At 46.6% G+C, this 26,510-nt stretch overlaps 2 protein-coding genes across 6 annotated transcripts; one reads left to right on the top strand and one right to left on the bottom strand.

Moving 5' to 3' along the window:
• Window positions 1–820: 820 nt before the first annotated feature.
• LOC117094248 (WW domain-binding protein 11-like) lies at window positions 821–5,753 on the bottom strand. Its single transcript, XM_033229429.1, has 2 exons — window positions 5,739–5,753; window positions 821–2,622 (listed from the first exon to the last, which is right to left on the bottom strand). The coding sequence occupies exons 1-2, from the start codon at window positions 5,751–5,753 to the stop codon at window positions 1,885–1,887; spliced, it is 753 nt and encodes a 250-aa protein (XP_033085320.1). The 3' UTR covers window positions 821–1,884.
• Window positions 2,034–26,510, top strand: AMMECR1L (AMMECR1 like). 5 transcript variants are annotated; one of them, XM_033231892.1, is made up of 9 exons: window positions 2,043–2,180; window positions 3,688–3,797; window positions 13,617–14,061; window positions 16,814–16,924; window positions 17,245–17,359; window positions 18,648–18,738; window positions 20,912–21,046; window positions 21,195–21,291; window positions 22,970–26,510. In XM_033231892.1, the coding sequence occupies exons 3-9, from the start codon at window positions 13,655–13,657 to the stop codon at window positions 23,079–23,081; spliced, it is 1,068 nt and encodes a 355-aa protein (XP_033087783.1). In that variant the 5' UTR covers window positions 2,043–2,180; window positions 3,688–3,797; window positions 13,617–13,654; the 3' UTR covers window positions 23,082–26,510. The 5 variants fall into 5 exon arrangements, with proteins under 5 accessions (XP_033087787.1, XP_033087783.1, XP_033087785.1 ...); XM_033231896.1 differs by lacking the exon at window positions 20,912–21,046 and having other exon boundaries at window positions 2,034–2,180; XM_033231894.1 differs by lacking the exon at window positions 3,688–3,797 and having other exon boundaries at window positions 2,049–2,180.

Raw genomic sequence — 26,510 nt, 5'->3', positions numbered from 1 at the left:
ACAGCATCCGGATCTCTCAGTAAAATGCCTTTTCAACAGCTCAAAGCCAGGCTTGTTTTTGTTTTAACTTGGGAATGTTTCAAGTGAAACTTAGTTCCATCATTTAATTCCTGGCAGCCCAATAACCAGGGAGCGATAACTCTCTTATCTGTGGGCTGTTTAATGACTATATACACCACCCTGGGAGCAATAGACTAAGGCCTTCTTCCAGATGCCATGTTTTAAGGCTTTCAGCTGTAAAGACCATCACTCTGTAAAATTTATTTTGATTATTTTAAGTCAGGATTTGGCCTTCTTATTCAGAAAAAAAAAAAAAAAAAAACTGGCCCCTGGCTTTCTGCCTCCTGCACTTCTGGCTCTAGGCCATACGAGTATCTAATTTCTAGTTTTTCAGACAGAGAAGGTTAGAAACTGGTAACCGTGGCCTCAACAGCAGATAAGCACATCAAGTCTGTGACAGGAATTAAGAAGACTGCTATAGAATTTTTTTAAAAGTCATCTCTTGTTCCAGAAAGCATAGCTGTCTCTTCCTTTTTGTCCTCCATACCCATTCTCTTTGAGAAGTCCAGGTCTGAGAGGCACCAGACACTCCATTGACTAGGGTTTTGCTGCCTATAGGTAATTATGCTAAAAGTCTGCAGTAGTAGATCTTATGCTGGCATAATTATGCATTCTAGAGCAGAAGGTTTTTGCTGGAAAGCTTCACTTTAGATATGATTTGCATTTTTTACTAGATACTTGTCTTTGGTCTTTGAGGACAGACATACTAAGGATTCCTTTGTGCATCAACAGAAAAGCAAAACACAAAACAGCCTATATGTGAGCATGAGGCCGTTTTTTAATACAAGAAAAACATTGCTCTAGAACAGGGTTCGCCTTTGCTTCAGGGCCTAACAGTTTATTTTGGAGCCACAAGGGTAAGGAAGCAGGTCAGGAATGACTTTTAGTGTAACCCTATCTGTAATTAAAAATAAATGCTGTCATAAGATCAAATGTTATCAAAAATCAGCATTTGAAATTAAATTTACCCCGAGGTTTCTTTCAAAAAAAATTTGTAATGTTCTTTTTGAGTGACGCCTTTGCCCTGCTAGAGCTGAAGAATGTGATCAATCGGCTTGTTGAATAATCCTGCACAGTAGGCATTCCGCTGAAGCCAACTCTAGCTGGGGGATCGGGAGCGAAAGACACAGATGGGGCCCTGCCGCCCCTCGAATCGGGTGGGCGCGCCCGTCCCCGGTACATCAAGAGGCTGGCCCGGCCAGGGGAGAGCGGCTGGCACCGAACCCCACGCACCTCCCCGCGGGCGGGGCCGGGCAGTCGTCGGCTCGATTTAAAGCTGGTCTCGAAGGCTGCGACCGGTCAGGCGAGGCGAGGCAACGTGAGCGAGGGTGCTTAGGGAGAACAGCCGCGGGCAGCTCAATGCTGGGTGGCCAACGCGCGATGGGGCCCGGCAGCAACCCAGCCGACAACCCGACCCGGATCCCGAGCTGCGTCGCGGACAATGCCGCGCTTCCGTCCCGGACTACGACTCCCGGCGGGCTCTGCGACCGCTCCGGGGCGGCCCAGCGTGCACTGCGCCGGCCAGCTTGACAGCCGGGCGCCCTAGTCGGCTAGCTCTGCGCCCGGCCAGGGACGCTGGCCTTCTCGCGGTTTTCCCCCGATGTCTCTCTTTACTCCAACTGCCTGAAACTCGGCCCCACGAATGGCAGGCAGCGTCCAAAATTCAACCCGTAGAGCCACCATCAGCCAATAAAGCGCACGGATGGAGGCCACGTGACAGCAGTGGGCCGGCCCTCCGGCTGAGCCCAGATCTCTATGGTTTCCGCGGCTCGCTAGAGGGAGTGTGGTCCACTGGAGGACTCCCTACATTCTTCCTCCATTACCTCACTGCCTCCGGTGGCTGCTGGGATACCGGAGGACTCGGGTCCCGGCTCGACTCAGTCCTCCAGCCGCCCGGGGAATACCTCTAGTTCTTCCCGGCCGCCGCCGCCGCCCCGCCGCTTCCTCCTCCGCCAGCCGGCCTTCTTCGCCCCGCCCCGTCCGCGCCGCGCGTCCGGCCCGCCCGCGGGCCAGCTTCTCTCGGGAGCCCCCACCCAGGCGCATGGCTCCATGAAGCAGCAGGAGGAGGCAGAGCACGAGAGGTCCCGTCCGCCCCAGCCGCGTCTGGGCCAGGAGAAAAGGTGGGAAACTCGGGCTGCGCCGCGCCCTCCTCCTCCCCGCTGCCGGGCCAGGCCTCCCTCGGGCCGCCGCCGCCTTGCCCGCCGGGCCTGTTCTCGCCGGGTCGGGCGGCGGAGCCGGGAGGAGACCCCGCGGTCCTGGGGCGAAGGTCCCGGGGCAGCGTGGGGGAGGGGTCCCGGGCGGCGGGGGGGCCTCAGGCCATATCCCAGCGGAAGGCAGGGGGTCGGGAGGCACTGCCGGGGAGGGGCGGGCGGCGCCGTGCCCCGGGCCGCGAGGGTCGGCTCCCGCTCCTGGTCCTTGTCTGCACTCCCTCCAGGAAGCAGGCTCGCTCGTTGTAAAGTTTGGTGGTCTCCGGCGCCGCCTGGTGGCCCCCACCCACCGTCCCGCCGCCCCCTCCCCCGCCCGGCGTCTGGATTCCACCCCCGCGGCTCGGCCCAAGCTGCTCTACCCGTCGCTCCATCGTCTCCCCAACTCCCCAGCGCCCCGGACCCTCTTTCCTCATACCCTCGTTTTTCACCTTTCACCCTCTCCCTAGGCCTGCTTTTCCCCTCCCTGCTCTGGCCTGTCGTTTTCTTAACACTCTTCACACGCGCGCTTCCTCCTCCTCCTCTTCTCTTTTTCCCACCCCTACCCTTGGGCCCTCCTTCCTTAACCTCCGCTGGACCCCTGTTCCGTGATCCGTCCACCTGACACGCTGGGTTTCGTGCCTCTCTCTTTCCCAGGCTGTGGGTTGTGCCCTTCACTCCTTGCCCTCCTCCATTCCCTGTCCTGATCTGAACTCCTCTCCTTGCCACGCTCCCTCACCCTTATCCCTCTGGGCCTTATCCTCTTTCACTGCCCTCTCCTAGGATAGAGTGGGTGGGGCCTGCCTCTCCCACCCACAGGAGATGTAAACAGTCTCCTGTTTACTTACATCTTTGGGAGTAGCTGCATTCTTTACTAGTGGGGAGAGTTGGTGAAGAGATCAGGAAGAGGTTTCTTCGAGACTGAGAGTAAGGATGAATGACTCTTAGCAGCAACAACAGTGACCCTCTCCTCCCGGCATAGCAAGATGGCCTGCCCTCAGGTCCCTGCCTCTGGCGTGCTGTCCAGTAATTCTTCAGTGCTGTCTTTGCAGAGGATTGGGAAATTTATCTGTGTTCTGAAACCGGCAGAGAGCCTTTAAATGGTCTCTCCTGGCTTGAGAGCAACTTTTGCTCTGCATCGGTGGTGGGGAAGTTTTAATGCTCGAGTTCAATAAATCAAACCTTTGATTCTCACCATCCTCCCTTCTTGTTGATGACGCTAAGAATGAGATGATTCAGGGCATGGGACTGCACTGCTGCCTCAGATTTAGAGTTTGAAAGGTTTTGAAATAAGGAGAGCCTGTTCTCTAGCTATTTGCTGTGCCCGCCCCCCACCCCCTACCCCGAAATTGCTCTGTGGAGTTGTGGTTTTTCAGAAACGGTATATGTCTTACTTCTGCCCTACCTAGGTGTTTGTTCACTGCACCTGCCGTTTTCGTCTTAGGTACAGGAAGAAGGAATGGAATCCGAAGGAAGAAAATTCGTTCCAGAGACAAAATAGCTCCCCTCCTCTGTTGTAGCTGTTCCTCTGGCAATACAAACTTTCTGCTTTCAGTGAGTATTATCTTGGACATATTTAGAATAGAGCATCGTTGTAGTGTTTGGTTTAGGCGTGTGCTAGGATTTTGGGATGTAGGTGTATTTTGATCATTCGTATTTTTCTACTTCCGTGAGGGGGTCCTAATGTTGATGAAGTTTTTCCACTTATTCCCTTTTAAAATAATTTAAAAATGCAAGTTTGTTTTCCATACTCCTGTTAGAGTGAGCTAGGTGGTGGCGTGGCATGATCTTTCCTTTATATTTGTAGTGTGTAAGGTCTGGCTCCCCACCCTTCCCAAATTCGTTTCTCAATATGACCAAAAAGGTTGTCTTAACTTTTAGGGTAATTAACTCAGAGGTTAATGCAGTTCCTGATCAAAGTCAGTTATTGGTTCTCTTTTCTATAGTTTCAGTCCTCAAAGACTTTTGGAACATTTTGTCCTAAATTCGCAATAGTGATGATATTTCCCTGAAAATCCCATCACAGATTTGAAAATAAAGTTTTTCACTGTAAACTTGACACAAAGTTCTGGGGAAAAATTATGACTGCTGTGTCCTCTTCAGTTGATTAATGATAGCATGCTAACACTTAGGAGAGAGTTTTCAGAGGGCTTCACTTCTCGGTGAAGCCCCCCAGCCCCTCTGACAGATGTAGGGGACAAATTTTTTTATTTTACAAATGAAAACTGAGGCCCAGAAAAATCTGGCACCTTGCTACAGGTCACATAGAAAACAGAGGGGAGGCGAAAAAAGTTTTGACTCCTATGTACATGTTTTTCTTTAAGCTAAGTTGAAATGAAAATGTATAGTTCTGGCCAGGCGCGGTGGCTCACGCCTGTAATCCCAGCACTTTGGGAAGCCGAGTTGGGTGGATAACGAGGTCAAGAGATCAAGACCATCCTGGCCAACATGGTGAAACCCCGTCTCTACTGAAAATACAAAAATTAGCTGGGCGTGGTGGTGCATGCCTGTAGTCCCCAGCTACTCCGGAGGCTGAGGCAGGAGAATCACTTGAACCTGGAAGGTGGAAGTTGCAGTGAGCCAAGGTCATGCCACTGTACTCCAGCCTGGCGACGACAGAGCGAGACTCTGTCTTAAAAAAAAAAAAAAAGAGTTCTTTATGTTTTTAAAAATCTATAAAGCTTAAAAACTATTGTTGCCAGGCATGGTGGCAGGCATCTGGAGTCCCAGCAACTTGAGAAGCTGAGGCAGGAGGATCGCTTGAGCCCTATAAATAGCCACTTTAGCCTGGGCAACATAGCAAGACTTCATCTCTTTTTTTTTTTTTTTTTAAAGTCCGGGTACAGTCGCTCATGCCTGTAAATCCCAAAACTGGGAAGCCAACGCAGGAGGATTGCTTGAAGCCAGAAGTTCAAAACCAGCTTGGTCCACATAACGAGACCCCGTCTCTACAAAAGGAAAAATTTTTAAAAATTAGCCGAGTGTGGTGGTACATGGCAGTGGTCCCAGCTATTTGGGAGGCTGAGGCAGGAGGATCTCTAGAGCACAGAAGTTCAAGGCTACAGTGAGCCGTGATTGCACCACTGCACTCCAGCCTGGACCACAGAGGGAGACCCTGTCTCCAAAACAAAAAGGAACAATTATATAGGTAGGTCTGTGATCTGTGGGGGAAAATTTTCACACACCAAATGTTTTGGGTGTGTGTATGCTGGGGGTTTCAAAAATAAATGATTATTTGGTATGGTTACCAGAATGTATGTGGGTTTTTCTGACTGTTTCCTGGAATAGTTCCATAAGTAGGACAGAATTATAGCTCAGGTGCCATTTCAGTACCCATAATATAATTATTAAATTGAATTTCGACTCAACTCTGTGTCACAAAGGAAACAACAGCTTGTTCCCTTCTGTGGAAAGCTTGATTTGAGCAAACATCTGAATGCTAAATGATAACAGAGGAAAATGCAGAGACCCCCTTTTTCTTGGCCTTTTTCCCACCTCGCAAATCTTCATGAGGTCGTGCCCTCGAATAAGCTGTTTTGAGGCATGTCTTCAAAAGGTGAATCTAGATTTTTTTCCGCCCACCTTTAGGCTTTTCTAGATACTTTAATCTGATGGTTGTGTAAACCTAACTACTTTGACAACAGTTTTTTTAATTGGTATTCAATATCTATCAAGATGTCTGCAATAATAGCGTATTTAGCAAGTTTAGTCTCTTTTTTAGTGTATGTCTGTAAGCTTAAATGAGGACTCTAGTGGAATAAAACTGTACAGCTCTCAAGGCAGCCAAGTATTTTTCTCTGTGTTTTCTGGCATCTCAGAATGAAAAGAAACAGTGGATTGATTAATTAGAAGCCATTGCTCTTCAAAGAAGGAAACCATCAAGGTCATGAGAGTAATAATCCCACGTTAATAATATGATCTTTTAGATTACAAGGCCATTCTTAATGGAATTGCATTATGGGGGTGTTATTTCTCTAGAAATCATAAGCACTCAGAGCTGTGTTCTTTTTATAACCAACACCACTTTTATCAGTGGGGTAGGGTAGTATTGGTAACAGCAGACACTTACTAGATAGTAGTTATGTGCCACAGAACTGCCAGGTGGTTTTCGTGTCTTTCACAGCTCACAAATAAACCTCTGTGGTAGCAGGAGCCCAAGTCCACAGAGATGTGAAAACTTGCCTGAGTTGCGTAGCTGGTACGTGGCAAGTCAGACTTGGGATCTGAGCTGAGATTGTAACCTCAGAATCTAGGCTCTGTCCCCCGAAGAGGGGAGCTGCTCTGGGAAAATGTGAATTATTGTTTTCAGTGGACTTAGTAGCCTTGGAAGGGACCTGCAGTGAGAGAGGAAGGTCCTTTTGCCCAGCCAGACACATGAGTGAGGACATCATCACATCTTCATGTCAATAGCAGTCTCAATACCTGGTTTGTAAATACTAGCAGTGTGTGAGAAATAGTCTGTATTAATCCCTGAAACCACAAATGGCCACCCAGGCAAATAAACTCTCCGGTGGGTAGTTCTGAAAGTGCTCCGTCATTCAAAAAGGAACAAATAATTCTTCCCAACCACAGTTTAGATTGTCTGATCTATCAAAAGAAAGCCTTGAACCACCTAGAAATGGCACCCAAAACCAGTTCCAGAACTGACAGCTACTGTTAAGGACAACAGCTGCCAGCATACATTGGACCAAGAAGTGAATTTAGGTGATAGCTGACCTAATTTTTAAAATGAATTATCCACAGTGGCTGTCCATTTTGCTGTGAATAATTATTAAACTATCCCTTGGTTTAGGCTGAATAGAATGGAGATTGTTGATAAGAATAGGCCCTTATCATTCAGTCGTCCCCAGGTTCTGCGATACTCCACTGTCAGCAGGCAAACTTAAATTACTAGATGTGTAGGTAAGATTGTTGGTGACAATCAGCAGTGTGTGTGTGTGTGTGTGTACTGTATGTAGGGCACCATGTTAGGTGCCGTGAAAGATGAAACATGCCCGGCGGCCTCTCAGGCTCAGGGTGATGCTGAGTTCAGTGCTGGGTTTTCAGTTGTAAGCTGCTTCAAGTAGCAGGGCAGTGCCCAGTGTCCCCACAGAGAGGGCGGAAGAGTCACAGAGGGGCCCTTGTTGCGGGCCCTAATGAAGTTCAGGGTCCCTTGAGTGTGTGCCTCAGGTGGAGAGGAGAGAACGTCCTGCAAGCATAGGTCAGATGAGGACACCGCAGCATCACTGGGAAAGGCTGGTGACTTGAAGCACTGAGGACACACTTTGTTTGACACCTGCAAGGTTAGGAGGTCTTAAGAGGTGATAAAACCGTGGTTCCTGTGATTTCTGCCAGCTTTTTGTTGAAGCATGAGTGTTGTTTCCATCTAGTGGAAACCTAGTTTTAACTAGCTGGTTCTTATTGGTGGTCCTAATGGATGAACAGGAAGAAAAGGGGATCACTACGGTGGACTCTCATCATGGCCCTTGAGCTGAGCTTTGTACGGGTAACCAGCTGGAGTCCTGAAAGGGTCTTGGTTATATATACTTTTAGAAAGCAAGGATTTTTACACCTGATTTCAAACTTTTTTTGTCTTTTTCCTTCCGTTTTTGTGGAGAATGGGGTCTTATTATGTTGCCCAGGCAGGTCTCGAACTCCGGGGCTCAAGCTATCCACCCGCCTCTGCCTCCCTAAGTGTAGGGATTACAGGCGTGAGCTCCTGTGCCTGGCTTCTCTTATTTCAGATGAACCAGCTTCACGGTAATTTGTACTACGCTCACAGTACCATCCTTGGTAGCTTTTATAAAGTTTGGCAGGGAAGTTTGGCGGGCACAGATTTAGAAGAGGTAGAGCATGGCATTAAGTGGAGCATTTGTTTTGAGCTGACCAGACAGATGGTCTGATCTATTAGAATGCTATGAGTTTGAAGTGCCTTACCCTGTACTCAGAAAGCCGGGCTGCTGGAGGACCAGGTGTCTCTTGATCACTGCAGGGCAGTGCTGAGAGCCGAGTCAGGAACTACTTAGTTGTGATGAGACACCTACATTGTTGGAATAGGACTAGAGAATCTCGAACCTAAAGAGAACATTTTGATGAAATTCATTGATAGTGGTTGATGTTTAAGAAGCCTTTGTTTATTACCAGCAGCTTGGTTTACTTTACATTCTTTGACTATAGTTGTTATATATTAGGCCATTTTTACATTGCTATAAATACCTGAGACTGGTAACTTATTTTTAAAAAGAGGTTTAATTGGCTTAGGGTTCTGCAGGCTATACAGAGAGCATAGCAGCATCTGCTTCTGGGGGGGCCTTGGAGCTTTACTCATGGCGGAAGGCAAAGTAGGAGCGGGCACATAAATAACAAATACAGGAGCAAGAGAGAGTTGCGGGGAGGTGCCACACACTTTTAAATGACCAGATCTTGAGAGAAGGCACTCACTGTCATCACTATCAGGAGTACAGCACCAAGGGTTGGTCCTAAACCATTCGTGGAAATCCACCCGTGATCCAGTCAGCTCCCACCAGGCCCCACAGCTGACATTGGCGATTACAATTCAGCATGAGACTTGGGTGACGACAAATATGCAAACTATATTAAGTTAATATTTGCTTTTTGTTGGTAGATAAGTAGAGTATTGGCCCCCTCAAAAACCCGCCTTAAATATTGTGTAGAAGGATGGGAGGTGGAGAGAGTAGGTGATGCACAGAGGTATAGATGAAGTAAGATAGGCCATAGGTTGGATATTTTTAAATGTTGGGCTCATTATACTATTTGTGGAGTATACTGTTTTCTCCACTTTGTTCATGTTTGAAATTTCTCATAGATTTGAATTTATGGAATAAGCTTTATAAGAAATGCCTTCTAATATATTTTTGATGCGGAAAATATCTTAACTCTGCTCTTGGTCACTAAGACTCAACTGAGACTGTCAGTTGAATTGGTTACTTAGTGGCCTCCAGAGAAATGCTTGGGTCTAAAGGGCCAAAGATTGTGGTTGGTTCTGTTCATTGCAAGTCACAGCTGGAAGATGTGGGGCAACTGTAAACACTAGACGTCAGCTGCCACTGCGGTCAGTGATTATATGTGGTGTGCAGCAGAGTCTTCTAGACTTGAGTTCATCTGCATTGGTGTGGTTGGAAAATCCCTTCTGTTGCTCTGTTATGGGATGTTTCACCAGTCAGGTGGCTGATACCACCTAGAAGAGAATGTGTGAGTTGTTTCCTCCATCTCATGACATGTAGCTTTTCCTTCAGGTGTGGTTTGGTGTAATGAGAATGATGAAAGGCTTTTTTAGCTTTTGCATTTTATCCTTTCCCTTTGATTTTTTGAATTCTGAGGCTCTAGAGGTGCAGAGCCTCAGGGCCCTGTTAAAACACCAGCTCTGTGGGAATACGGTCCTGCTGCTTCATCCAACCTGTGTCTCTACCTTGCTGCCCACAGTTACACACAAAGTAGAGTCAAGTGAGAACTCAGACCAGTGACACCCATCGCGGATTCAAATGACCCTGGGGTGAGGGGATAATTTTCCACGGGATGGCTGAGATGTTGACTTTGGGCTTGGTTTTTCATAGTTTTTTCCCAGCTCCATTTTTGTTGGCAAGATTCTATAAGCTGTTAGATTAGTTCTTAACATACCCTAGAATTTAAATTTTTATTTATTTATTTTGAGACAGGGTCTCCTGGGCTCAAGTGATGCTTTTGCCTCAGCCTCTTGTGTAGCTGGGACCATAGGTGCATGCCACCATGCCCAGCTAATTTATTTTATGTAGAGACAGATGTCTCACTTTGTTGTCCAGGCTGGTCTCCAACCCCTGGGCTCAAGCCATCCTCCCACCTCAGTCGACCTCCCAAAGTGTTGAGATTATAGGTGTGAGCCCCCACGGCCAGTCCAGAATTTAATTTTTTTTTTTTTTTAATCCTGCCCTAAAGAAAGAGACTGAATCCAGTGGATATTATTGGCAGGACTCATTCTTTCTTGTAGTTCCAGGCCATAGAGCCTGATACATAGATTGCAATCTAAATCCTAGCTCTGGCCCAGGTGCAGTGGCTCATGCCTGTAATCCCAACATTTTGGGAGGCTGAGGTGGGCAGATCACCTGAATTCAGGAGTTCGAGACCAGCCTGGCCAACATGGTGAAACCCCGTCTCTATTAAAAATACAAAAATTAGCCAGATGTGATGGCACGTGCTGGTAGTCCCAGCCACTCAGGAGGCCAAGTAAGGAGAATCGCTTGAACATGGGAGGCAGAGGTTGCAGTGAGCCAAGACTGTGCCACTGCACTCCAGCCTGGGGGCCAGAGTGAGACTTCATCTCAAAACAAAACAAAACAAAAAATCTAGCATGCCACTTAGTGGCAGTGTGGACAATGTAAAACGTAAAATGATGGTAGCATCATCTGCCTTGTTGAGTGCTTTAGAGGATTCAGTGAAACCCTGTTTGAAGAGTGTGTACTCAGTGCAAGTTCTGCCAGAGTGCACAGCCAAGTACTGGTCACCCAGGAGTTGCCCTCCTAGAGAACAGTGGAACAAGAACCCAGATGATAAGAGCAGCTGAAAGTATAGATGCTTACCACATGGCAGTTATTGTTTTAAGCCCTTTACATATATATACATTTATACATATATATATGTATATATATATTATATATATATATATGTTTTTCTTTTGAGACAGAGTTTTGCTCTTATTGCCCAGGCTGGAGTGCAATGGCATGATCTCGGCTCACTGCAACCTCTGCCTCCAGAGTTGAAGTGATTCTCCTGCCTCAGCCTCCCGAGTAGCTGGGATTATAGGCATGCACCACCATGCCCAGCTAATTCTGTGTTTTTAGTACAGATGAGGTTTCTCCATGTTGGTCAGGCTGGTCTCGAGCTCCCGACCTCAGGTGATCTGCCCACCTTGACCTCCCAAAGTACTGGGATTATAGGCGTGAGCCTCTTTACATATATTAAACTTACTTAATTCACCTAACAACCCTAGGAAGCAAATACTATTATTATTCCTGTTTTGAGGAAACTGAGGCAGAAAGAGGTTATTCGTGGAGGAACCAGGATTTGAGCCCAGGCCACCTGGCTTTGGAGGCAGCATTTTAAAAAACCAAGACACTCTGCTTCCTCTCTCAACAGTCCAAATAAGACGGTGACATCCATGCTCAGAAACAGTGTAGTCATTGGAGGTTTTATTATATCGAGTAAATAAGACTTTCTCAAAAAGAAGCCAGGTGTGGCTCACACCTGACTGACAGCTCCTGGGGAGGCTGCAGTGAGAGGATCCCCACCGCACACTGCACCGCCCCCACCAACCCTATTTTTTTTTTTTTTTTGTGACAGGGCTTTGCTCTGTTGCCCAGGCTGGAGTGCAATATCATGGTCTTAGCTCACTGCAGCCTCAACCTCCTGGGCTCAGGCAGTCCTCACACCTTAGCAGCCTCCCGAGTGGCTGGGACCACAGACATGTGCCTCCATGCTCAGCTAATTTTTTTTATTTTTTGTGGAGACTGGGTCTCCCTGTGTTGCCTATACTGGTCTCAAACTCCTGGGCTTGAGGGATCCTCCTGCCTCGGCCTCCCAACATGCTGGGATTACAGACATGAGCCACCGTGTCCAGCCAGTGGGTGGGGTTGGGGTGGGGGTGGGGGATCCCTCCCTTGTGGCCAGGAATTTGAGGAACCTGGGCAACATAGTGAGACCCCTATATCTCAAAAAAAAAAAAAACTGGGCATAGTGGTGCGTACCTGCAGTCCCAGCACTTTGGGAGGCTGTGGCGGGAGGATCACTTGAGTCCAGGAGTTGGAAGCTGCAGTGAGCTATGATTGTGCCACTGCACTCCAGCCTGGGTGACAGAGTGAGACCTGTCTCTCGAAAGAAAGAGAGAGAGAGAGAGAGAAAGCCCCTATTTCAAGCAAGACATTTAAGTGTACAATTCTTGGACCACAGAGAGCTTTGATCTCAATCAGAAATGTCCTAGATGTATATTTTGTTATGAATCAGCATATATGAAGAACATAAATAATCTTTATAAAATGTTTATATCATTCAACGTAAAGTGACAAGTTGTTTGGAAATAATGGCATTGCAAATGGTGTGTAAATAGTTGATTTGAAATTTAAAAGGTTAAAGAGTTTACAACTGAAATACTCTTTGTAGATCAACGCCTAAAAAGATAATTATACGCTACATGTCCAAATCACAGGGGAAAATTTAGGTAGGACAATGCAAATCTCTCTTTTCTCTCTCTCTCTCCCTACCCCCACTTCCCCTTCTTTCTCTCTCTCTCTGGCTAAAACAATAACATACAATGACTTGAGAGAAAGCTTAGTTTTCTGTACTTAGAAACTTCACTATTGTCAACATTGAAATAACTAGGCTCTATTTTCCTAATTGTGTTGAGGAGTGACACTTTTCGGACAACAGAGAGGACCTTAGTCGTGTTATGGCTATACATTTTTACCGCGGGCTTTTAAAGAAAAAAAACAATTAAAAAAAATCCCTTCTTTCCATTCGCATCATCAGCTAGGAGGAGGCTGTGGCTCCCCAGCCCATGTGACACCACATTTTGTTAAGCTGGGTGGCTTTGTATCTGTCTGCCTGGCTCTGACAGGGCAGAAACTGCCACCTCACAAAAGGTCTGTGAAGCTTGGGTCATTCATGTGAATAAAGGTTTCTGCTAGGTTGCAGGTTTTTTGAATGGGGTCTTGAAAGGATAGGGAGATGTATAGAAATTGGAGTCAGTTCAGAGGGGAACCAAAGAGAATGAGGGGCTGGAGGAGGAGAGCTGCAAAGACAGAAAGCTGGGAGCCTTGTGTTAGAAGATGTGCCCTCTTCAGAGTGACAGCCAATTGCTTTTCATCCTCGCTGTGGTTTGGGGCTGAAAGTACGAAGATAGATGGTAGTTAGTGATGAGGAAAATGCACAAGGATGTGGTTAACAAGGAAAATCATGGAAGTTCCTCTGGAGTTCTTTAAAAATAGGATGGTTCCATTTGGAGTCTCTAAAAAAGGTAGAGACATCATGACGATGAGTCTGACAGGTCGTGCGCAGTCCTCCAGGCGGTCTGGAAATGTCCTCAGCCAGCTTCACGCTGGCTGCTGCCCCACCCTGTCTTCTGCCCTGGGGACTCTTGGGGAACAGGGAGCTGCTTGGTGCCTGCCTCCATCCGCAGTAGTCATATGGAAATTGTGTGGAAAATAAAAATTAGTTCTCTTTTAGGAAAAGGTTAGGGGTTTCTTCTCCTGGTCTGTGACCCTTTTTGATCACGTGACCTGGAGGTTGCAGTGGGAGAAGGAATTTGACAGCTCTTAGCTGGTCCATGCAGACTCTCTCTCTTTGATATTTTTTCTCTCCTTTTAACTAACCATTCCAATTAATGCTTAACTTCCTCATTTTGGTTAGGGTTCTGCAGCATTCCAGACCTCGAGCACTGAATCAGGATGGGAAAAAGACGTTGTGTTCCCCCACTCGAGCCCAAGTTGGCAGCAGGCTGTTGTGGGGTCAAGAAGCCCAAATTATCTGGAAGTGGAACGCACAGTCACGGGAATCAGTCCACAACTGTCCCCGGCTCTAGTTCAGGACCTCTTCAAAACCACCAGCATGTGGACAGCAGCAGTGGACGGGAGAATGTGTCAGACTTAACTCTGGGACCTGGAAACTCTCCCATCACACGAATGAATCCCGCATCGGGAGCGCTGAGCCCTCTTCCCCGGCCTAATGGAACTGCCAACACCACTAAGAATCTGGTGGTGACCGCGGAGATGTGCTGCTACTGCTTCGACGTACTCTACTGTCACCTCTATGGCTTCCCACAGCCACGACTTCCTAGATTCACCAATGACCCCTAGTGAGTAAATCAGGTGCTGGGGCCACTGAGGAAGGCATGGCAACATCTTTCTGGGGTGATTCTCTCGAGAGGTCTGCTGCTTGGAAATCTTTATTATCATTTGAGGAAAGGGTAATGGGAAGAGAATGATAAGAAACGTCCAGACAATATTTAAAACATTCAGTGGATTCAGTAATGGAAGGGAGCAGTTCCCATTTGGAGGAGGCTGTAGGCTTGTTAAAGTAATGTTCTGGAAATCAAGTGAGTTCATTCTTGGCTCTTCTGTTCGTTCACATGGCAGTGGGTAGGTCATTTAACCTCGCAAGGGGGGAAGTCACACCATACCATTGAGGACCCTTGTAGTGTTGAGGTCCAGGTGAGTTGGAAGCCTGAGGGCCAGGCTGGAGACTAGGAGCTCTCATTCATTGGGATCTGTGAGTTGGTTGACAGGGGTCCCCTCACTTTGTTCAGGAGAAATCCCTTGGTAAAGCTGTAGGGCCACTGACATCCCATCAAGAAAATCAGAATCTGCTTCAGTATTTTTAGTTCAAAATTCTTTGTTGCTTGTCCCAAGACCTCTACTGGTCTCAGTGACTTAAATAAGCAATATGTATAAAGTAAACTGAAAAAATCCATGCTAGCATATTCTTCTTCCTCAGAATTGGAAGCTGCTCTGAGCTGGCTTTGAAGAGCATTGCTGTTTTTTTATTTTTGTTTTGGGGCCATGCGTTTGGAGTATTCGCTGATATGAGACTATTCATTCCTCAGTTGTTGGTTGCATACAGAGACTGCAAAACCTTGGCTGGGGCATGGAGAGGGTGTGAAGAAAAGGAGCCTTTTCCCTTGGGAGACCTGTCAGGTTGGCGGGTCACACACGCACAGAGCTAAGGGGAAGTTGTTCTCTGTGAGTGCGTCAGAGGAGAGGAAATGTGGAGGGAAGTGTGCTTGGTTTTTTGGGAACTGTCGCCCTGGGGTAACGTGGTTAGAAAACACCTGACTGAGCAGGTGGAGATCCCAAGCCTGAGTGAGATCCAGGGTGCCCCGTGTGAGAGAGAGGCGCAGTTTGGAAGAACAGGTGGTGATGTGGGTGTTTAGGGAAGGTTTAGGCTGTCGTATTCAGGGCTTTGCATTTCCATCCTGCAGGCAATGGAGGCCTTGTCTTGAAGGATTTTTCAGGAGGCTTTGGGGCTGCAGCATTGGCTGGTGCTGTGCAGGTGCTTTATTGGAAGGAAAAGATGGCTAGATGGGAGAGCTGCGGTGGGGGCCCTTTGTGACAGTGATCAAAGCAGATAACTTTGAAAACTTAAGTTGCCTCTAGAAATTATTAACTCAAGAATCTAAGAGGTAAGGGCGTTAGTGTGGAGAGATTTCAGGAAGAGGGAACAGGCCTTGAAACCTCTTGCTAAAAAATCTGTCACTATCAATCTGATATAGCCTAATGAAGTGTGACGTTGGCCTAGAAACAGAAAATGGCAACTGCTAATAAAAAAGTTTCTTGGCTGGGCATGGTGGCTCATGCCTGTAATCTGTAATCTCAGCACTTTGGGAGGCTGAGGTGGGAGGATCGTTTGAGCCCAGGAGTTCAAGCCTAGCATGGGCAACATAGTGAGACCCCCCCATCTCTATTTTTTTAAATCTTTTTTTTTTTTTTTCCTTTTTGAGACAGAGTCTGGCTCTTGTCGAGGCTGGAGTGCAGTGGCACAATCTTGGCTCACTGCAGCCTCTGCCTTTCAGAATCAAGCGATTCTCCCACCTCAGCCTCCTAAGTAGCTGAGATTACAGGCGCCTGCCATCACGCCCGGCCAATTTTTATATTTTTAGTAGAGGCGGGATTTTACCATGTTGACCAGGCTGGTCTAGAACTCCTGACCTCAAGTGATCCGCCCACTTCGGCCTCCCAAAGTGCTGGGATTACAGGCGTGAGCCACTGCACCCAGCCTTTTTAAAATCTTTTTTTAAAAATTAAAAAAGGGGGAGGCCGAGACGGGCGGATCATGAGGTCAGGAGATGGAGACCATCCTGGCTAACCCGGTGAAACCCCGTCTCTACTAAAAAAATACAAAAAACTAGCTGGGCGAGGTGGTGGGCGCCTGTAGTCCCAGCTACTCGGGAGGCTGAGGCAGGAGAATGGCGTAAACCCAGGAGGCGGAGCTTGCAGTGAGCTGAGATCCCGCCACTGCACTCCAGCCTGGGCGACAGAGCGAGACTCCATCTCAAAAAAAAATTAAAAAAGGTTTTTTTGAGGAAACTTTTTTTTTTTCTGAAAATTTATTTTCAGAGATATTTGTAGTTTCTGAGATATTTGTAGTTGTCAGGGGTGGACATAATCATGGAAGCAACATGGGATTGCAGATGAGCAGGGGGCTGTGCAGGTGAGGTGTGTCATCATGAAAGACAGAGCTGGGGAGCATGGCGACCTGCATACATAGACTTAGGGAAGAGGAAACTGGAGAATTGGAAGAAAAAGTTGAGTCTTGGGTAGAGAAAGAGGAAAGTAGCATGTCTATTTGGCAGCAAAGTGAATTAAAGTTGTCAGCATGGAACATGGGAACCATTACACGGAGCCTTTCTTCATGCTGCCTTGTAGGTTTCCTGTTTCCAGCCAGGGGCTGTGCCATTTTCAGAAAGTCAGAGAGTCCTTCGGGTAGCTGGCAAGTCCGAAAAGAGGGATTTTTGGCAATAACAGAAATGAATAGGGACAAAGCCAAAAGGTTTTGTTCTTATCCATGATTAATTTGGGGCTGGAGAATGTTTTGTGTTTTGCTTTTTTTAGTCCGCTCTTTGTGACGTGGAAGACAGGGCGGGACAAGCGGCTTCGTGGCTGCATTGGGACCTTCTCAGCCATGAATCTTCATTCAGGACTCAGGGAATACACGTTAACCAGGTAATGACACCAGACATTAAGAACTGTAGATAAATTGGCTAGAATCAGAAATAGCTGCCTGACTTTATTTCTTCTAAGTGATGTATGTTGAGTTTTCTCTTTTTGGTAATCAGGACACGTAAGGGGCTTAATCTGGTGAGTCACTTATCAGTTCAAGTACAGACAGTTAATAGCATCGAGTTGTTTTTAACATGTTAGTGTTGATGAACAATAGATACTCTCTGAATAGCTCAAAATTCATAAATATGTGGGCTCTGTGGCACCTGATGTTGGCTCCTGACTCCAGAGCAGCCTTACCTGTGTTTTCTGTCCCCCTCCAGTGCACTTAAGGACAGCCGATTTCCCCCCCTGACCCGAGAGGAGCTGCCTAAACTTTTCTGCTCTGTCTCCCTCCTTACTAACTTTGAGGATGCCAGTGATTACCTGGACTGGGAGGTGAGAACAGCCGCATTTGGAACTCTGCATCTCTCGTTGCATTTGGGTTCGGGTTAGTACATGGCAATGTATCTCCTTCATTGAGAGAGAGGGCATAAGAATGTGAAGGCTCAGTTTGGAACCAATTGTGGGCAACATAGGTGACAGAATAGGTGCTCCTGTACCAAGAGTAGGCAGAAATGTCAGTGTAAAGGCTTGCTTCTCCTGATTCTCCCTAGTCTGCTTGGTTTACATCCTTCTCCATGCCTAATAAGAAATAAAGGAGTAAAAGAAAATATTCCAGATCCCTCTTGGCAAGCCTTGGAGTAAAAGTTTTTGTTTGCTTGTTTTTTTTTTTGAGACAGAGTTTCATTCCTGTTGCCCAGGCTGGAGTACAGTGGCATGATCTCGGCTCACTGCAACCTCTGCCTCCCGAGTTCAAGGGATTCTCCTGCCTCAGCCTCCCAAGTAGCTGGGATTACAGGTGCCCACCACCATGCCCAGCTAATTTTTTTTCTTTTTTTGAGACAGAGTCTCACTCTGTCGCCAGGCTGGAGTGCTGTGGCGCAATCTCGGCTCACTGCAACCTCCATCTCCTGGATTCAAGCGATTCTCCTCCCTCAACCTCCTGAGTAGCTGGGATTACAGGCGTGTGCCACCACACCCAGCTAATTTTTGTAGTTTTAGTAGAGACAGGGTTTCACCGTGTTAGCCAGGATGGTCTCAATCTCTTGACTTCGTGATCCACCTGCCTTGGCCTCCCAAAGTGATGGGATTACAGGCGTGAGCCACCATGCCCAGCCGTTTGTATTATTTTACTAGAGATGGAGTTTCACCATGTTGGCCAGGCTGGTCTCAAACTCCTGACCTCTGGTAATCCACCGGTCTTGGCCTTCCAAATTGTTGGGATTACAGGCGTGAGGCACTGCGCCTGGCTGAGTAAAAGTTTTTATTAGGAATCAGATGTGAAGGATCATGGCCCCAGATAAAAACCTAGTGGCATGCTTATTTAATGGGATAGGGTCAAGGTAACATATTCACAATTCCTGGATGAGTTACTTAAAGAATTCATTTCTCCTACCTTCATATTCTCAGAGGTGGCTACACATACTCTCGACCCTTCCCTAAAAGCAGAACTTTCTTTGGCCTCTATACCTCCTGAGATAGAATTAGTTATGAAATGCAAGAAACTCTCCCTTTTCTAGGCCTGTGTTAAGCTGGTCAGGAAATAATGTGGATTTATATGTGGGGACTGAAGTTCCATTAGAGTAAGTAAATGCCATTTACTTGGTTGTACTTTTTTCTATAGGTAGGGGTGCATGGGATTCGAATTGAATTCATTAATGAAAAAGGTGTCAAACGTACAGCCACATATTTACCTGAGGTTGCTAAGGAACAAGGTGAGTTGGATGAATGGGATTTTAATGACAAGTATCATTCAAAGTGGTGCCAATTAAAGGGCAAGAAAGTGAAATGTGTCATCTTTCAGCCCAACTGAAACTAAGAATGAGGGCCTTTCTGCCTCTCAATACCTGTCAAATTCCTGTAGAACCAAGGGCAAATTTCCAAAAAGGTCTAGGAGCTGGGAAAAGTAAAAGGGTAAATAAGTCACTTACTCGCCTGCTATTTCAAACACTTCTTTTCAATAAATAGTTTTATTTCTTGGCCCCTTGAACTACAGTGGCAATTGTAGCAAAATACTACGAATCATCCTGACCATATTGTAGAGTTCAGTAGGTATTGAACTTTGGATGGCAAATCATTAAACAGTGTTATACATGGCAAAGGGTGTAAACATAGTCCCTACTCTTTTTTAAAGAACTCAGTAGTCAGCCAGGCGTGGTGGGTTACTTCTATAATCCCAGCATTTTAGGAGGCCAAGGTGGGTGGATCACAAGGTCAAGAGATTGAGACCTTTCTGGCCAACATGGTGAAACCCCGTCTCTACTAAAAATACAAAAATTAGCTGGGCATGGTGGTGCATGCCTGTAGACCCAGCTACTCGGGAGGGTGAGGCAGGAGAATCGCTTGAACCCAGGAGGCAGAGGTTGTAGTGAGCCGAGATCGCGCCACTACCCTCCAGCCTGGTGACACAGCGAGACTCCGTCTCCAAAAAAAAAAAAAGAAAAGAACTCAGTAACCTTGAAGTTCTTCTGATGGGGACGTTAAAGGTAGGGTGGATCGAGCAGATTTTCTCTTTAAAAGGATATCTAGAAGGGTACCTTTACATGTTGTGTGTGCATTCTCTGATACATAGTGCAGTTTTCCTACTTTCTTGGAATTAGTCTGTTTTTGAAAATAATATGTGAAACACAGTATTTGTTGGATATGAACCTAGAATAGAGAAAAAATACCCAATGAAGTATATATCATGAGCAAACGTGGGAAGCAATTGCCTGGTTGGTTTTTTTTCGCTTGTGCTTTAACTTTTTCAAAAGCAGTGTATATGTGGCATAAAAGCAAACCTTTTAGCCACCTCTTTTAGGTTATAAACCTAACACTCTGTACAAGGAGGCATACCATGTTTTGTAATGAGGAGGTGTAAATAATAGGTAAATAATCAAATTACTTTTGCCATTTGAAAGTTGGTTGGAAAAATAAAAACTTTGGAGCATGTAGCATAGTAATTTAGGGGATTTTCTTTGGTTTTTCAATTTGATGAAGTTGGTTTTATCTGTTAAGAAAGAGGCTGGGCGCAGTTGCTCACATCTGTGATCCCAGCACTTTGGGAGGCCAAGGTAGGTGGATTGCTAGAGCCCTGGAGTTCAAGACTAGTCTGGGCACTGTGGTGAAACCTCGTCTCTACAAAAAATACAAGTTCAGCCGGGTGTGGTGGTGCACACCTGACAGTCCCAGCCACTTGGGTGACTGAGGTGGGAGGATCACGTGAGCCTGGGAGATGGAGGTTGCAGTGAGCCAATGTCACGCCACTGCACTTCAGCCTGGGTGACAGCAGGGAGACCCTGTCTCAAAAGAAAAGAATGTGCGAGAATAACACAACAGTATATGTATGAGCAACTTTCCTGCCCTTCCTGAGGGAACAGCTCTTTCCTTCCTTTCTTCCTCGCCCTCTTCCTGTCTTTCTCTTTTTATCTCTTCCTTAAGACAGGGTCTCCTCCTATCTATCACCCAGGCTGGAGTGCCATGGTGTGATCCTGGCTCACTGCAGTCTTGACCTCCTGGGCTCAGATGATTCTCCCACCTAAGCCTCCTGAGTAGCTGGGACCTCAGGCGCATCCTACACGCTCACTTAATTTTTGCATTCTTAGTAGGGATGATGTTTAACCATATTGCTTAGGCTGGCCTCGAACTCCTGGGCTCAAGTGATCCTCCTGCCTCAGTCTCCCAAAGTGCTGGGATTACAGGTGTGAGCCACCACACCCAGCTAGCTTCTTTCTCGCTGTCAATTTTTTACCATACAAAACAGGACTCCTAAAAATCATCAAATTGAAGGAAGATCACACAAAGAAATAGAAGTTGCAGAATTTACATTCCTCTCTTCCCACAGAGCAGCCTTGGGTACCAGCACTAGGCCAGTAGGCTGGTCTAAGTTGGAACCATGTTTGTTCCTAGATAATTATACTGGGGTAACATCTGACAGGAAGGATGCAGGAGCAGGGAGCCTGGGGACAGCCATTATGGCATGTGTCGGGCTATCATCTCATGTCTCAGAGTCTCCACGGGACTGTCAGACAGACTGGGCGTCAGGTACGTGGGGGTCAGTGCCCAGGGCTTCCTCTGCCCTAGCAGACTCGGCTGCTTCTTGAGTCCCATTTCTCTTCTTGCACGGGCCACATAAGAGCATGCCTTACTCTTAGATGTGCATTGACCTCAGTGTGGCCTCTCTCCTCCTCAGACTGGGATCAGATCCAGACAATAGACTCCTTGCTCAGGAAAGGTGGCTTTAAAGCTCCAATTACCAGTGAATTCAGAAAAACGATCAAACTCACCAGGTAAGCCATTGTCTTGTTTTCCTTATCATTTCAATTTAGTTGGGGTTGAATGGAGGATAACTTTGATGGGATGGGGAAGAAGTGTTCTCTCTGAATGTCCCTAAATCAAAGAAGTGTGGGTGAAGGTCAAGTTTTGAGGAAGCAGCGGCAGCAAAAGCAGAGACTCTCCCAGCATCCTGTGCGTCTCCACAGCTTAGCTGGGGGCACAGTTGGAGCAGGCTGTGGTTGGCTTTGCCAGACCCACGTGGTGGGGAGGCTGAGGGGGAGACTGAGGTTAGGAGACAAGGCTCTCTCTGGAAGTCCAGAGTCAGTTGAGGTGCCGCTTTCTGACCACACATGCAGTCAGGTGGCAGGAGATGCAGGAGAGTCAGAAAATGCTTTTTACAAGAAGTTAAAAGGAAATGCCTCTCATTTGGGGGGAATACTTCTAGGAGGAGGCTGCCTAGTGTAGTAGAATGCAGGTGGACTTGGAGTCGGAATCCCAGCTCAACATTTACTAGCTGTGTGACCTGAGCCAGTTATTCTGCCTCTCTGAGCCTGTTCCCTGTCTGTAAGATGTGAATGATAATACCTTAGAGTTGTTTGAGGCTGTGCCAAGGTAATGTATGGAAAATTTCTAGCCTGGGGCCAGTCAGCATTGTAGGTGTTCAGGAGATGTTAGTTCTCTTCTCATCCCTGTTGAAATCAGAAACGCTGAGAGGTTTAGCTTCTATGGGCTTCTGTGGGCCTCTTTGGGGCCCCTCATCTGTGAAATGCTGAATAATCATATACTATCACAGGTCTGTTTGGAAGATGACCCAGTGTTTTTTAAATGCTTTGGATTCCAAAAATTTTTAAAAAGCAAAAGACTCTTCAAATACAAAGCATTATTATTATTATAATTTATTTGAACAGCCATTTCCCTGTCAAAATTCAGGAATAATCACCTTGCAGTGGAGGAGTGATTACAGTGGGAAAGAGATGGCTCTGGGTAAGGATTGTCACACCCAGCTCCTGTGGTCTGTAGTAGGCTCCATAGGTTTGTAACACCCCATGCTTCGCATCCTGACTCATGGCTCTTTCCAGAGCACAGCCAAAGTGCTATGAATTCTGTTCGGACGACCCTGTGATATGGCATATCCATCTGGGGAGTGAGCCCTATCCTATCCTATAGAACCCCGAGGATCCTTAGCCTGCTTCGGCAGACTCTGACCCCGAATTAGGTATCTGTGTCCCTTTTAGTTATAATAACTTGTTGGTTGCTCTTATGCAAATTGAGGTTGCATTTCTGTCAAATGTATCACATTTACTCTGAAAGTAGACACGCAGTTTGCACTGGGTTTTGGTGCAGCCATCTTCCAATCTGCCACCCGTGTCATTTGACCTTGAAATTCTTCATCCAGACCCCAGTAGCGGATTGCTTACGAGCAGCCTGATGATAAGCACGCGTAGTGTTTCACGGTGGGATGTGCTGAAACACATTCTCGGGGAATCGTGATTGTGCTTGTTCATCTTGTTCATTTGTAATAACAGCATTGTTTTCTTGTGCCGTCTTTCATTTTCTGTAAGTAAGATTGCTCTTGGTCTTCCATTTTATTCTTTCAAAATGTGGAATAAGCTTTTGGTTTTTCTCTGCTGAGTGACTTTACAGAATGAAGCGTTTGGGGTTCCTAATACCCTTTCCTGTTTCCTCGTACAGGTACCGAAGTGAGAAGGTGACAATCAGTTACGCGGAGTATATTGCTTCCCGACAGCACTGTTTCCAGAATGGCACTCTTCATGCCCCGCCCCTCTACAATCATTACTCCTGACACGCGGCTGCATGACCAGTCCCACCCCCCTGTGGCCGCCAGTGGCTATGACATCATTGGAGCAGATGCCTCCTCTTCCTGGTCCAGTTACTTCTATTACTGCACCATTTTATGATGCTAGCTTCCGTTGCCAAGTCTGCCTCCCGCTGACTGAGGGAGGGTAGGGTTACCTTGAATGAAACAGAACTTGAGGGGCCCAAGCCTTATCTCAGCCTTTCCTCAATATGGGGTTCTGTTGGATTGGGGCTCCTCCATGACTGGTGGGAATTACTGTGTGGGTTCAGAAGACCCTTGTCTGGTATTTGCCACATGGGTGTTGGTCACATGCTGGAAGCTGAAATGGATGATCCCTGAAGGTTGAGCCCACACACACCCCTGCAGCCTCCCCAGATGAAGTAGGTGTATTCCCCTGGCAGTCTGGGCAACGGAGACCAACAAACATTTTTAGGTTGTTTTAAATTCCTTTTTTTAAACTTCCAGTTTATTGCGTACCAAGAGTTGATTACAACCTCCATGCTTCATAAGCGGACGCCACGTTAGGGTTGGACGTGGGCACCACGAGTCCTTCGAGGCTCCTGGACAGAGACCCACATCAAGATCGGAAGCCCTTTGGGTGGCGTTGCAGATCTCATTGCTCAGTAGGCCGTGAAGATTTTCATCCTCATCCCACTCTCAGTTGGATTTTTTGGCACTCTTCCTGCATTGAGTCTCCTGATTACTGAACAGAGCTCCGTGGTGTAGCCTGCTGAGGAATGGAATGGAGGTGTGCATGGGAGGTCCCGACGTCATGACTGCACGCAGGTGTGAAAGGAGAGACCCCTTCTGCACCGCCCGGCTACCTCACTCCTCTGCTGGTAGCAGTGCCTATAGCTGGACCTAGGTTCTCAGAAGCACACATGTGCAAACAAGCGATGGAGCTGGGCTTTAGGAGGACACATCGTAGGAGAGAATCCAGGGTCTCTGAGCTGGTTTTCTTTTCAGGCAGACATCTGAGGGGCCTGTAAGCAGGGGAGTTCCTTTTTCTAGTTTGCCTGTAGAAGTGGGAAGACTGTTGATGCTTCTGTCCTTTACAGGACTTCAGAAAACAGTGGTGTAAGTACACAAGGTGGATCTTGATCTTGCCCAACATGCTGGAAATCTTCACCCCACCAGGGCAAATGTCCAAATAGCTCATTTTATTCTAGGTCTTTCAAACTTTCATCTGACATATTTCCCTTTCCCGTTGTTGCTGATTTCCAAGTCGCTGTCAGCAATGTTTTCCTCTCTCCTTGCCTATTCTTCACTTATTTGGTGGCAAAGTTCATAGAACTAGGGGACTTGGAAGATGCTTTGAAAATATTGTTACAAAGGCACTGCTAAAATGATTCACAGGAAGAGTGGCCAATTGGAAGAAGGATCCTAAGGATGTGACACTGGTTTTCAACAGCATGCTTAGAGAACTCTTGAAGTGGATTGGGTGTCAACCCAGTGAACATCATGTTTTTATTTAATTTATTTTTTGCAGTTTATGTGGTGATGGTGTGGCTTTCCGAAATGGGCAAATATTCAAAAGATCTTTTGCGTTTTCTTCTTCCAGGAATGGGGAAGGGGAGCGGGGGCACAATCTGAGAAAGGACACCTGTGCTGTTCTAGGCATCGCTGGCAAGTTTGTGGGAAGGGATGGGTAAGGGTGAGTGGGTGTGCTCCACACCGTCCTGTGCTGCTCGAGAGGACCTGGGATGTGCGAGGGAAACGTGGGTGACGGTGCCTAGGCTGCGGCCCTTCACTGCTGTGCTGGGTTCCTGCAGCCTGCTACGTTTCCCTTGGCAATGTAAATGAAGATGGAGGGGTCATTTCGTGATTTCCTGCTGCTGAGAATAAATGTCTTGTTAAAAACATGTGGCAACGGTTACTCTTAGGTGCCATGGATTGATGTCAGGGTGGTCAGCTCTGGACTAAGCCACCCACCTCCAATTTGTACAACAGTATTGATACATAGGGCTACACTCATTACTGTTCAAGTGTTCTATGTTAAAAGTTGTGTTTAATTTCTAAAGATTAAAAAAAGCAAAAAAATTGGTGCTAAACCTTCACCCCTGAGCACGCTCAGTGAGACTGGTCATGCAAGCATTTACAGTGCCATGCTCCTCAAGCCGATTTTTTTTCTTGTAGAAATGTTGCCCTATTTGTCTTCTCCAATGTATGTTATTTTATTTTATTTTATTTTATTGGGGGGGGAGGAAACCTGCCATTTAAGAAAATGAATAGAAAATTTTAAAACCCGAGAAATGGGGAAAAAAAAAAAAAATCAGTGCACAAGAATCGGGCTGGTTAGGCCCAGCACCACACTGAAGTGGGCTGAGCGGTTTTGGAGTGAAGAAGCCTTACTCCCTGCACATTCCCTCATGCTCCCACACAAGTCCAGCAATGGAAATGCTTGGGCTCCTCTTGCTTTGTCAAGGGGACTCAGGAGTCGACCAAGGGAAACCTTTTGGCCCCGTGAGGAATGGACATGGTCAGTGTCCGTCCTGAACGGGGCCCAGTCAGGAAGCGGTCTAGAAGTGTACAGTTGTGGTCGCCTCATGAAAGTGTGTAGCAGGTGGCTCTCAGGAAAAATACCAAGTCTGGATCATCCATGTGGCAGCTTTGCATAGGGAGAAGACAGCTCCGAACTGGAACTGAACTGCCTTCTGCATGCTTGACCAAAGCAGTGATGAGGGTGGCCAGTACCTGCAGTGTGCATGGTAGGTTTAAAGAAAAGGGAATGTTTTCTGCTGTTTCCTTTGTCCTTGGGCTGCTCAAGCTGGACAGTAGGTAACCACTGTTTTCAAGGACCAGCCCAACTTCTCTGGCTTGGTTCGGAGTTCGTTTCATCCCTAGCTGTGAGTGCCTTTTGGTCTGGAAAGTTGGCTTGTCTCATAATACCCACAGCTAGGACATTCTCTCTGTAATTATGAATTGTCCTTGTTTTCCATTAAAAGAGAATGTCTTTGATCACTAGAGTTTGTCGGTGTTGGATTATTTCCACTGTGAGATTCTTAAAACTTTTTCGCTTCATAATAAAACAACTCATGTTAGAGACCCTTTCAACATGAAAGGTTTGTAGTTGAGACATTACATATATTTTGTTGTTTATAATAAAAATCATCTATACAAAAGTCCTGGGTGTTAATATTTTGCACAAGATCTGTTTTCCATGATGTGTTGACATCTACAATTTCACTAACTGTTGATGTTATTTTCTATTGAGATTCTGGAGCCTAGGGAGCTGTGTTCTTTCTGTTCATTTCGTTCTTATTTCCCTGAAGCAAGAGACTATATGGCCTTCAGTGCAAAGACTTCAGACCAATTCTTTGTATTACACTTGGTTGCCTCTTGGCTATATAACTTCTGAGTGCAAATCATTGAACTCTTTAACGAATTATTGTAGAGAATAAATCATAATGGATA

Source organism: Trachypithecus francoisi, unplaced genomic scaffold (genome assembly GCF_009764315.1).
Source record: "Trachypithecus francoisi isolate TF-2019V2 unplaced genomic scaffold, Tfra_2.0 Lachesis_group13, whole genome shotgun sequence".
NCBI classification, from domain to species: domain Eukaryota; kingdom Metazoa; phylum Chordata; class Mammalia; order Primates; family Cercopithecidae; genus Trachypithecus; species Trachypithecus francoisi.
This window is presented reverse-complemented; position numbering and strand designations above follow the sequence as displayed.

Coding starts and splice junctions, on each gene's coding strand:
- AMMECR1L (XM_033231892.1), top strand. CDS start 13,655: ATGGGAAAAAGACGTTGTGTTCCCCCACTCGAGCCCAAGTTGGCAGCA. Junction 16,925..17,244: donor AGGGAATACACGTTAACCAG/GTAATGACACCA, acceptor GTCCCCCTCCAG/TGCACTTAAGGACAGCCGAT. Junction 21,292..22,969: donor AAAACGATCAAACTCACCAG/GTAAGCCATTGT, acceptor TTCCTCGTACAG/GTACCGAAGTGAGAAGGTGA.